Below are 12505 nucleotides of genomic sequence, written 5' to 3' on the forward strand. Positions count from 1 at the left end.
GCCTGGCTGTCGCCCTCTCTTTCTCTGGGCCACTTTTGGGGACGGGGCTAAACTCAAGGTGTGGTAGACTGGCCCAAAGGAACTCAGCTTTCTCCCGAAAGCCCAGGGACGCTGCCCTGTTGCCAGTTTCCTGTGTGTTGCGGGGAGGGCTTGGGGAACTGGCTATATCCTTTGCCCTGGGGCTGGATACTAGAGCACCCACTCTACCTGGCTGGAAGCCAGGCTGCCTCTGCCACCCCCTAACCCTCTCGGGATACCCCTCCACTTCTACTCTGATGCCCGGGCCACCGCCACCTCTCCCCATTGCTGCCACCCCTCTGCCCTAAATCCCAGGAACTGAAAACCCCCCACCCTCTCCCTTCTCTGAGTCTGCTGGCCCCAGCCCGGACCCCAGGCCCTTCACCTACCCTGGCCGGTTCCTTCAGCTCCCCCGTCCTGCCGAGTCTCTCCGTGGCCTGGCTTGAGGAAGTCCTGCCGGGCAGCGGGGCCCTAAGGTGTGGGGGCTCCCTCTTGCCAGCTCCAGCCTGGAGGGCCTCGCCATTTCCCTGGAGGACACGCCACTCCAAAGCTGGCCTCACCTGTGGGGTCCAACTCTCCTTGCAAAAGAGTCACCAGGAGGCTTGTTAGGAGAGCAGATGACCCTCCGCCCCTCCAGGATTCCGATGGAGACTGGGGTAGGCCCAGGGTGATTCCGGATCACCAGAGGGATTGTGTGTGTATTGTGCCCACCCACTCGAGATGCGCCTCGCCCGCCCGCCCGCCTGCCCAGGCTCCGCCTGGCTGGACCCAGGTGGGTGCTCCCCATCCCTGCCTCCCCTTCTGCCTCATTCACCCACAGACGTGGCAGCAGTGCCCATGTTGGAAAACCCTCCTCTTCAGTCTTGGGCCCCTCTGAGGACCCCTTTCTCCTGCTCTGTTAGGCTTCCAGAGTTGTCCACACTTGACCACCCACCCTCACCTCCAGCTGGCCCCTGGCTCCATCTCCACTGCCCCAGGGGTCCCAAACCACCCTCCAGTCCATCCTGTGGCATTGCTCAGTCTGGGCCCATCCTCTCCTTCCTGGAGTCCTGCAGTGGCCTCCTAACCAGCCTCCCTGCCTGCCACTCCCTCCACACTCATGCCAGTGGGTGGTTCCAAAATGTGCATCCACTCATGTCACTCCTCTACTCTAGAGCCCACCATGGCTCCCCAGTGCTTTCAGGGTCAAATCCTTGGCTCAACTCCAGGTTCTGTTAACCCACCTCAGTTTGCCCCTCCGACTCCTTCAGCGCTTCCCCTCTCTCTGTTCTAATACACACTCGCTCAGCTCGCCAGGTCCCAGTGTGCCTCATCCTTCCAGGACTCTGTGCCTTTGCACATGCTCTTCCCCTGCCTGGAATATCCTTCCCGGATGTGCCCACCTTGACCACCTCTGAGCCCCAGCTCAAGTCTCACGGCCTCCAAGCAGTTTGCCTTGACTTACCCGGTCCATGCTCCCCGCTGGCCCCTTCCCACTGGGTCATCCTCACTGCTTCTGGGGTCAGGAGTCAGGTCCTTCACCCCTGTGGTCCCAGCACAGTGCTGGCGCATGGTTGGAGCCCGAGGTTCTACTCGGTGACTCAAAGAATCCAAAGGGAGTGAGTGTTGAGCTGAAGGGGGCCATAGTAGATGGGGACTGGGAGACAGGAGTCCATGCCTCCTCTACTCCTGACCCCAGTGCCATCATGAGGATGTTAACTGCCTCTCTGAGCCTCAGTTTCCCCCTAAGTTCCCAAAAGACCATTGCTTCTCACATCCCTCACCCTGACCCGAGGGTCCCCAAATGGTTGCCTTCCAGGCGTTTCTCCTGGGACCTGGACAGCTGCCCTGGAGGCCCCACCCTCAGTGGCCATGCCTGCTGCTACTGAGCCCACCTTGGCCTTCTGGACACTTGTCAGACAGACAGGCTGAGCAGGAAGCAGGGGCTGCTTCAATCAAAGGCGTGAGGCTGGTGCCCAGGTCCCCATTCAAACTCCAGCAGTAGGGCCGGGATCCGCAGCTTTATTCCCAAGGGCAGCTGAGCTCACCTCCCGGTGAGGGTCTGGGCTGTGAGGGCCCAGGTGGCAGGCAGGGGTGGGCAAGGACCCTGGCATCAGGGCTTCCCCACCCTTTGGCTTACAGTGGCGCTGGCCCACCTGGCAATCTCCAGGGCTCTGAGGTTCCCTCCTATGGAGGCACCTTCCATCCCCAGACCCCAGGTTCGGCTGGGGCTTCCAAAGCTGGAATCTGCTCTCTGGAGCTAAGGCAGCCCAAGTAACCTCTGTACAGGGTGGGGTACATCTCGGACACTCCCAGGGACCTGGAACCAGCATTCTTGCTGCTGAGCTACCTCCCCGCAATAGGCAGCGGTGGAGGAAGGGGACAGAGGAGAGAGAATCAGGAGGCAGACGGCTGGGTGTGGGCCTGGGTCCTCAGGGGACGTCTTGACCTCCAGCTGCTGGCACTCCTCCGCCTGGAGCAGACATCAGGGGCAAGACAAGATGCCACCTCCTGGGACTACAGAGCCCGCCTGCCTGCCCCCAGAATACGTGTCCTGCTGCTTGGCAGTTGTCCTGGGCTCTGTGAGTCCAAGAGGTGGGCCCCACTCTGCAGGGGGCAGTTCCTCAGGTCATCACTTGCTGGATCCAGCCGATCACCCCTGTGATGCGGGTGTAGACGCCGAAGTAGTTAGGCCGGCCACAGCCCAGGCCCCAGCTGACCAGCCCCGCCAGGAACCAGCGCCCACTGGGTGCCTTGCACACCAGCGGACCGCCCGAGTCGCCCTGCAAGGGAGAAAGGAGAGGACGGAAGCAGGGTAAGGGCACCCCCTTTCTAGGTGAGGGGCCATGGGGATTGAGTTCCTACTTATGGGAACTGGCTGGGTGGTGCCAGAGAGGCGCTTTCAGTCTTAAAGCTCTGCTTTCCCCTCACCTGCTAAACAGAGCCCAAGCCAGCCCTGCGCAGTCTCCAGCCAGTCTGGGCCCTCCTGGACCTGCGCTGTGTCCCCACGCCCCCCTCTGCCTTTGCCTCCCCTCTGTGGCTGACACCTCTTTCTTCTTCCTTGTGTCCACCTCACTGTGGGCCTAGTGCCTTGCGATGGGCAAGGAGCGGAACCGCGTCTGAGCCTGACCTGCCTGTCACATCTCTTCCGGTCTGTGGCTCTGCAACCTTGGGCAAGCTCCTCGGACCCTCCCCCAAGCCTCAGTCTCCTCTTCTGTAAAGTGGGGGCAGCCTTCGCCACCTTGCTGAGAGGATGGGAGGCTTCAGCAGGCCGATGTGAGCAAAGGGCCAGGCCCTGGTGAAGTGAGCAGCATCCTCTCCCTCCCACGCCCGGGGGACTCACCTGGCAGGCATCCTTCTTGCCCTTGCGGTAACCAGCACACAGCATGCGTGGCGTCACCTGGTAGCGATAGGCCTCGCTGCACAGGTCCTGTGGGATCAGCTGCACATCTGCTTTCTGCAGAGCGTTGCTGGTGGGGCCTGTCCATGGTCAAGGGCAGAGGTGAGATCTCATCTGCCTGGAGCCCTTGTTCCCTGTTCTCCCTAAGGCTATTCCCTTTGCATCTCAGGAGCCCGCCTCTCCCCTGCTCTGCCCACCCTTTCCCCTGCTAGGGTTGCTCCTGCCCCTCTGCCTCCCTGTCACTTTATTCTAGCTCTTTCTCTGTGGGGATCATGGTGACAGAGCCCCCCACCAAGGCCCACGTGGATGAGCGTCTTCCTCTAGCTTCTTATCCCCCACCTCTGCCTGCTCAGGCACCTCTGGGCTCTGGCTGGCTCCCCAATGCCCTATTACAGAACCTGGGGGTGTTGCTGAAGCCCATACCTGACCCCCCATGGCTTCCTTAGAACTCTGCAGCACCCCAACTCTGCAGTCCACCCCAGCGATTCTCCACGAGGACTGCACACCACAGTCCCCGGGGAGCCTTGATACACAGGGTGTTCCTTGAGACTCCGCACAAGGTTCTAAGGTGCAGGTGGGAGGGAGAGCTCCTGGTCCGAGATCCTGACACTGCCCTTCTGGCTGCCCGGGCACACCTGCCGCCACCTCCACCCCTCTGGCAGGCTGTGGATGTTCTCAGGTCTTCCTGTCCCGACACCTGTGTCTTCACCTGAATGTCTCCCGTTTGGACGCTGCCACCTCATCCTCCACGCCTCAGCTTCAACAACTCTCCCCTGAAGCTTCCCCTGACCCGACCTGGGCAGGAGCCTCCTCTGTGTCTTCACAGTTCCTGCACCTCCCCGTCCACGTTGGCCCTTACCGCTGTCTCTCTCCCCCCCGAGAATGTCCTCTTCATCCTTACGTGCCCTTCCCCTAGCACCATGCCTGGCACATAGTTGGTGCTCAGAAACATGTCACTGAGTGACTGAATGAGTAGGCGAATAGTGAATGAACCAACCTTTGCTTTGCCATGATTCTGCCATCCCCCTGGGCAAGTCACTGTTTCTCTGAGCCTCAGTTTCCCCCTTAAAATATCTCTGCGGCCCTGCCTGCCTCCAGATTGTAAGTCATTGTACAGAAGCCACCAGCACTGAGGCTGCAGGGCATGGCTGTAGGTTTGCCAGCTGGGCCTGTGTCCACAGAACTGTGCGGTGGCCTCCAGGGATGGCCAGCTCTGGTCAGTGAAGGTAGAAAGGGGAGAGACCCCATTTCTGAGAGCAGAAGCAGGAAGAGCGGGAGCTCTGGAGGCCCCCAAGTCCTGGGTTCCCATCTCTGCTCCAGACCTCTCTGGCTGTGTGACTTACAGCAACATGTCTCTGAGCCTTGGTTTCTCCATCCATAAAATGGGCCCACAGCATCTGCCCCAGGGCTGTTGGGTGGATCCTATGAAGTCACGTTCTCTTAAAATCCAGCCTTGTGTGGAAAGTGCTAATAATTCAGAGCCTCCGCCCTTGCAGCCCCAGGAGGAGCGGGTGGAGCTTGCACGTGGCCAGTGGTCCCAGACCTGCCCCTTTGCCCCACAGGAAACGCCCTTCCAGAAGGAAGGGAAGAGCTGGGAGGGTAGGGGCAGGGGGCCTATGGGCCACATTAAATGGTGGTTTTCTACTGTAAAAATTCAGCCCAATTTGGATCCCAGGACTAGAGGGCCCGTGGGTGGAGCCCCAGGGCATCCAGCCCCGCCCTTCCCCTGGCCCCGTTTTGCGCGGCGCATCCGCACGGTCTCCTGTCACCAGTCCCCGCTTCTGCTCACCACCCTCGCACAGGGCGCCCCAGCCGGTGATCCAGCAGTGCAGGCCCGGCTCGAAGAAGTGGGAGCGCGCGGGCAGGCAGACGGGGCGCACGGCGGCCGAGCGCACCACCGGGTGGTCGAGCTGCAGCAGCGCCACGTCGTAGTCGTGGCTGTCTTCTTCGTGGTACGGGTGCAGGAGAAGGCGGCTCACCTTGAAGGACACCTCGCCAGGCCAGCGCGAGTTCTGCCACACTTTGCCCAGGAACACGGTCCACAGCGCTGGGGAGGCCATGCTGGGGCAAGGTGGGGTGGGGTGGGAGGAGGTGAGGTGGGAGGGGGTGGGGTCCTTGCTCCGGGGCTGCCTCTTCCCAGCCAGAGACCCTCAGAATAGCCAGCTCCCCACCTGGGACAGTGACCTCCATACCCGCCCTCCCTTCCCTCCCTGGAGGCCGCCTAGCTGATGGAACAGCCTTCAGCCTTGGTCCTAGTCGGCTCAGCCCCATCCCTCCCTAGACACGTGCATGCCTCTCAAAGCCTCTGCCGCCTCATCTGAGAAATGGGAATGGCATTTTCTACTCGAATGTTCTTGAGAGAATCTAATAAGACCGTGTATGTAAAAAATGTAGCACAGTGCCTGGCCCGGGACACATATTCCTGTGCGCTTTACAGACCCAGGCTGCTCTGAATTCCCTGAGGCTGGTGGGTCCTGGCGGGGAGGGGGTGTGAATCGAGCATGGAGGAATTGGCCTGAGCCAGCCAGCTGCCTGGGTGGCAGGTGGGCAGCCTTCGGGTCTCTCCACCAGAGGCCGGCGGGGTGGGGGGGGAGCCTGGGATGGGGCTAAAGAGAGCTGGGTGGTCAGTGGTCAGAGCACCCTGCACCCCAGAGAGGATACAAAAGGGGGCCGGCTCCCTGTGCAGGGCCTGGGGGCGGGGTCTGTCTGGGGGTGGATTGGGGGAGGCTTCAGCCCTCCAAGCACATGGGAAAGATGGCCATGGGGCCTGATGAGACATCCCTTGGGGGCTCCGCAGCCCCACCCGCCACCCCGTGTCACACCTGGGAGAGTGTCATAGCTTATGACCAGATCGGGCAGTTTGTCCTTTACTGCATCCCCAGAGTCTAGCACAGCCCCTGGCACATAGTAGGAGCACAACCAGTATTGCTGAGTGAGTGAATGAGGTGAATGGATGAATGAATCACTGACCCAACTTAAAGCAAGATACCAAAAGTAGATGGCAGAGAGGTGGAACGTGTCCAGGGCCCCAGTGGGTCCTGGTGGCGCCAGGACTAGAACCCATGTCGCAGTAGCCTGTCTGGGGGCTCCACCACCCTTCCCTCTCTCTGCAAACAGCTCAGACACGGTGCGCCTCCCGCCCCGCCTTCCCTGCCCTTGTATCTTACAGCCTGGGTCCCCTCCCCCTCACCTGTCCTCCTGGAAGCAGTGGGCAGCTGTTATCACCCAGCGGTCAGCGATGAGGGCCCCCCCCACAGATGTGTCGACCCCGAACCTGGAGGCTGGCCTGCCACGGCCACTCACCCTCGGAGGACACAGCCCCACCAACAATGCGGCTGGAGGGGCCCTGGAGGCCACAGTCTGGGGATGCGGGCAGGTGGTGGGGTGGACAGAGGAGGAGGGGAAGGGGAGAGGCCAGTGAGAAGCAGACAGAGAAGGGCAAAGGAAAGAGATGGAGAGACCGAGAACAGGAGAACCGGGGAGGGGGAGAGACCATCAGGACCCAGGTGAGGGGGCAGAGGATGGGATAGAGAGACCAGGGGACAACAGTGAGATTTCCCTCCGGCTACCTGCTCTGGGCAGCCCCCTCCCTCCCGAGCTCCAGGGCCCCGGGCAGCCGGGTAGGGCTCACCACAGTGCTGCTCGTCTGAGCCGTCCCTGCAGTCGGGCTGTCCGTCACACTGTGGGTTGGGCTTCTTCACGCAGCTCCGGTCTTCACACTGGAAGGTGAATGTCCCACAGGGCACCCCTGGGACAGAGGGGATGAGGACAGGGCACAGAAGGTGGGTCTCTGAGCCCCAAGGGAGCCTTCCAAAGTGGGGTGCAGGAGCGATGGAGCCAGGAGAGGACTGGAGAGCCTTTTTCTGAGTCTCCTTTAGGGGGTCCTAAAAGCAGGCCATGTCCATCCCCCCCAGTCTCACTCAGACTTGTCTGCTGAGTGCAAGGCAGTGTCTCCCTCTCAGACTGGAGCTCCTGACCGCAAGGTCATGCCCCCGCCTCCGGTGTGGAACTTCAAGGCAGAACTGTGCCTCCACTTTCAGACCACGTCCCCACCTAGCCTGGCAGTCCCCCAGGCTCTGCCCGGTTGCCCACCTTTTCCTCCCTGCTCTTCACTGTAAAGAACTTTACGCTCCACCACCTGGTCTTTGCCTTTCTCCCCTCTGCCTGCTTATTTAAGTTTTAGCTCTCATCAAGGACCAAACACCTACTTTCTCTAGGAAGCTCTTCATGTCGGACCTCCTCCCTGCCCCCCAGTCTTCCCACATTGCAGGAAAGTCACCCAGCATATCCCTCCTACTAACAGATAAACCTTGGAAGGCAGGGGCTGCATCTGTGGTGTTTTATTCCTGCTTCCTCACTGCACCTGGCCTATTGCTGGGTATTCTGGAAGTGTTGGTTGGTTGGCCAGTTGGATGGGTAGATGGATGGATGGATAAATAGACCCAGAGAGAAGATTGGGCAGACAAGCCAATGGGTGGAGTGGTGGTCCATTAGGGAAACTGACAAACAGGTAGAAGGTTGGACAAATGAGTGGACATAAGGACTAGTAGACAAACAGGGGGCTAGGGATATCAGTGGGTGGATGGATGGGTGGGTGGATGGGTGGATGGATGGATGGATGGACGGGTGGATCGATGGATGATGGACGGGTGGATGGGAGGATGGATGGATGGGTGGGTGGGCAGATGGATGGGCGGATGGATGGAACAGTAGCCACACAGGCAGATAGGCAAATCAATAAGTGGATGGATTGACAGTTTGATGATAGGGAGATTGATGCTTGCACAGGCCAGTAGATGCATGGATAAATGGGTAGCTGTATGAATCAATGGACAGACAGGTGATTTGAGACCAGAAGATGGATGGATGGATGGATGGATGGACATACATGTGTAGGTACAGAGGGGTTGGTAGGTGTTGGGATGATGGGAAGCCAGAGCTCTTTGCTGAAGCACACAGCAGGCCTAGACTGTCTTTGGTGTCCCTCCACACACCCAGCCAGGCCTGCCGTACCTTCCTGGCACTGCTCCTCATCGCTGCTGTTGAGACAGTCAGGCTGCCCGTCACAGACCTTGGGCAGTGAGATGCATGTGCTGTCCTCTTGGCACTGGAATGTGGCTCTGCAAACTGTGGAGACATAGAGGGAGGACAGGTGGGAGGAAGCCAGAGGGGCCAGCGGGGCTCAGCGATGCCTGTGGAAGGTGCGCTGTATCGCACATTACCAATCACAAATCTCTTTCTCTGCTACTTTGTTTTTATCTTTGTTTGCTTATTTATTTTTTTCTTTTTGAAACAGCCTTGCTCTTGTCGCCCAGGCTGGCGTGCAGTGGCGCAGTCTTGGCTCACTGCAACCTCCAGTTCCCAGGCTCAAACCTTTCTCCTGCCTCAGCCTCCTGAGTAGCCGGGACTACAGGTGTGTGCTACCACGTCCGGCTAATTTTTTTATTTTTAGTAGACAGGTTTCACCATGTTGGCCAGGCTAGTCTTGAACTCCTGACCTCAGATGAGACACATGACTCGGCCTCCCAAAGTGCTGGGATTACAGGCGTGAGCCACCGCGCCCGGCCTCTCTCTGCTGCTTTACACCCAAAGTTTCACAGCAACCCTGGGAGATACCCCATTTCATTGGTGGAAACAGACAAAGTGACTCATCCGAGGTCACTAGGCTGAGCCAGAACTTGAAGCCAGATGTTTGGCTTCCAAACATGAGGTGCCTTCCCCAGCACTGTGGCAGGATTATCCCCAACCCTTGCATTAACTTCGTACTTCCTTCTTCCCACATGCTTAGAACTTTGACAGGGCAGAGGAGGAGGGATAGCTCCCTCACCCATTCTGTTCTTGGAAGCCTGGCTGGGACAGGGGCTGGGAGTGATGGCCCTGAGCTGGAAGTCAGGAGACCTGGCTCCCCACTTGTCCCTGCCACTGCCCCATGGGGTGGTCTCGGGGAGGCCGCATTCCTGCTCTGCCTCATCTCACCACCCCCACACAGTGAGAGCACCCCGTTTCCTGGGTGCTGATAATGGAAGTTGCATTCAGGGGTGGGGTCTCCACTCAGCTCAGAGCAGAGGTGAGGAGAGAGGAGGGATGGGCGCGTGGGCTGCTCACCACAGTTTCTCTCATCCAGGCCGTTGGGGCAGTCCTTGACCCCATCGCAGGCAGGGACACAGAGTCCATTCACAGAGCAGAGGAACTCTCCAGGGCAGGCTGCAAAACCACAGGGACCATGGGGGCAGGGAGGGGCCGTTAGGCCATGCATAGCCTTGAAGTCACACAGACATGCACGCTCCTGTGCGATCACACACGCATGGACAGGCACCCACAGATACGTGTTCGGGCACCTCTGTACACAGTCCAAGCAGACATACACATCCAGACACATGCACACAACACATACGTGGATATGTGTGAGTGTGTTTCTGCAAACCCATTTGGCTGCCTTGCACATGTGGGCACACAAAGCTGCATAAATTTGTGCAAGTGCACGCGCACACACACACACACACACTCCTTTTGTTCAGCCTCATAAACAGCTGCCCACAACCCCCTTGGTGGTTCCAGGGATTCCCCGGGCTGCCCGTACTCACGGTCTGACTGGTTGTATAAGCCGTAGTGCACCTGCACACCGGGCCCGGTGAGGGAGACCTGGGAGGTGAAGTTGATGGTGATGCCGGCCGTGGCCACCACAGGGATCCTCTCGGCATAGGGCTGCAGGATGCGCAGGCCACACAGCCTGCGGGGACCAGAGATGACTCAGGGCCACACTGGCGGGTCTCCTGGGTCCGGTGCACAGCCAGAGCAAGGACAGGGCAGCCAGGGAGGCAGGGGGAGCTGCGCCCCCACTGCGCCACCTCTGCCCTGCTTTCTGTTCCCCTTGGGTAACTGCTCACCCCCAGAGTCATGTTCTAGAAAGCAGTCTGGCTATGTCGCTCCCCTGCTCAAACACCTTCAATGGCTCCCCACTGCCCGCCAGATAAAACTCAATTCCAGTCGTCATCACCTGTGAACTGTGAGGTTCTAGCAAGTCAAGGTCTTTTTTTGAGCCTTACTTTCCTCCCTTATAAAACAAGGAAAGGTATTATTTCTGTTGACCTTGAATCTGACAAAAGGCTTCAATGGGTCAGTAGAGGCAAAAGCCCTTGACTGGCCCACTGTCTGCAGATGGAGAAGGCCATCTGCCTTGTGCTTGGTGTTGGGTGAGGGGCAGCGGTGTTCCCCTTGCAACACCGACCCTCCTGCCTCCTGGTGACACTGTGGGCTTGAGGGAAGGATCAGTCCTTTTCCCATGACTGGTAGCTTAGTCCTGATAAGCAGCATGTTCTCCGAGCATGGCCACACGTGGTGGGGCCACCCCCAGCTGCGGGAGCACCCTTACATCCCTGCCGGCCAGCACCACCCCTGCATCTCTGCCACAATGCCACCAAGAACATTCCCCTATTCAAACAGAGCAGGTGGGGGAAGTTCCAGAGAGTCTGAGTCTTTCTCTCCTCCCAGAGAACAGGTAGGAGCCCCTCCCATCTCCCCATCTCCAGGTCATGGGCCCAGGGGCTCCTCCTGCAGAGAATCCAGCACACTCTGCCTCACAGAGCAAGTGGGCAGGGCTTCACAGAGTGGGTGCAACCACACCCCCAGAACAGTGGGTCCCTCCCTCCATCCCAAGGGGGACACCCTTGCAGAACAGATGGGGACAGCTCCATCCGCTCCTAGAAATGCCCCCCACAGGGAAGGAAGTGCTCCCACAGAGCAAATCAGAGAACCTTTGCAGATGGGGGAATCACACGCAGGGCGGGCACGGGTTGAAAGTCTCCAGAAGCTGAAAATGCCCCGGCAGAGAAAGCGAAAGGAGATCCAGTGAGCAGCGGGATGCCCCCGAAGGCCGACATCCCACAGCAGATCCAACACCCCATGGAGCTGGCCATGATTCCCAGGGGCCAGGCACTTCCCCAGAACTTCTAGAATGTGGTAAGCACTTCATCGTTCAATAAGTTAATTCATTAGCCACTGAACAGCTGAAGAAGAGCTTTGAGGCTTTTAAAACATCTCAATGTGTAAGGCAGGGGTGTGGGGGAAGGGACCCCAATTACCATTGCAAAATGAGCTCTGAGGTCTGAGCGTCCTGCCTCCTCCATGTCCTCCACAGACCTGCCCTGGACTCTGGCACCCCCAAAGGTCTATCCAGCTACAGTGACCTTGATCTTACGCTTACACCAACCAGCAGTTCTCAAAGCACAGTCAGGGGACCCCCGAGGCTCCAAAAGTCAAATTTTTTTTTTTTTTAGATGAAGTTTCACTCTTTGTTAACCAGACTGGAGTGCAATGACGCTATCTCGGCTCACTGCAACCTCCGCCTCCCAGGTTCTAGAGATTCTCCTGCCTCAGCCTGCTGAGTAGCTGGGACTTCAGGCATATGCCACCATGCCCAGCTAATTTTTAGTAGAGACAGGGTTTCTCCATGTTGGTCAGGTTGGTCTCCAACTCTTGACCTCAGATAATCTGCCCACCTCAGCCTCCCAAAGTGCTGGGATGATAGGTGTCAGCCACTGTGCCCAGCTCAAAATTCATTTTAATAGTAACACTCAGATGTCATTGCCTTGTTTGCCCTCATTCTCTCATAAGGTGACAGAACAGCTGTCCAGAGACTACGTGATGTGTGACGTCGGGACTGATTAAACTTGGAGGGAGACGGGAAGGTCCAGCATGTGGTCTGTGAAGCCGGTTGTTAAAGGAACAGAAATGTAACACGACAGTACTCTTGTCACTAAATGTTTTTAGTGCTGGAGGATGTAACCAGTTTTCATAGAATGATATTTATATTCAAATGTGTCACTGGCTTCTAATTACATTAAAGGAATAAACATTTTAAAATTCTGTTTAATTTCTAATGTTGTAAGTATAGATCTATAGAAACAAAAACTCCCTAGGGTGCTCAATCATTCTGCTGAGAGTAACTCCTGAGACAGAACAGGTTGGGACCCCACCATGGTTCCCCCAGCTCAGCGGGGCCGGTGGGGGACGAGGCACCGCCAGGGGGCGCCCCTGAGCAAGTCCAGCCCTGGACCTGGTAAAACGAAGGCAACACAGGTTTTGATGCCTGTTTGTTTATAAAGTTAT

At 58.2% G+C, this 12505-nt stretch overlaps 1 protein-coding gene and 1 long non-coding RNA gene across 2 annotated transcripts in view; one reads left to right on the top strand and one right to left on the bottom strand.

The window, feature by feature from the left end:
- Nucleotides 1-1973: 1973 nt before the first annotated feature.
- Nucleotides 1974-12505, bottom strand: part of TMPRSS6 (transmembrane serine protease 6) — a 38828-nt gene continuing 28296 nt past the window's right edge. Inside the window, 9 exon segments of the mRNA XM_032266592.1 lie at nt 1974-2780; nt 3341-3477; nt 5187-5458; nt 6588-6649; nt 6651-6757; nt 7029-7145; nt 8411-8524; nt 9503-9601; nt 9982-10127. Coding sequence (XP_032122483.1) covers nt 2622-2780; nt 3341-3477; nt 5187-5458; nt 6588-6649; nt 6651-6757; nt 7029-7145; nt 8411-8524; nt 9503-9601; nt 9982-10127 — 1213 coding nt within the window. The 3' untranslated portion in view covers nt 1974-2621.
- Nucleotides 10802-12269, top strand: LOC116542009. Its single transcript, XR_004265039.1, has 2 exons — nt 10802-11356; nt 12011-12269. It is a non-coding gene; the product is annotated as an uncharacterized LOC116542009 (long non-coding RNA).

This window comes from Sapajus apella, unplaced genomic scaffold (assembly GCF_009761245.1).
Source record: "Sapajus apella isolate SASKATOON/1434 unplaced genomic scaffold, GSC_monkey_1.0 scaffold160, whole genome shotgun sequence".
In the NCBI taxonomy this organism is placed as follows: Eukaryota; Metazoa; Chordata; class Mammalia; order Primates; family Cebidae; genus Sapajus; species Sapajus apella.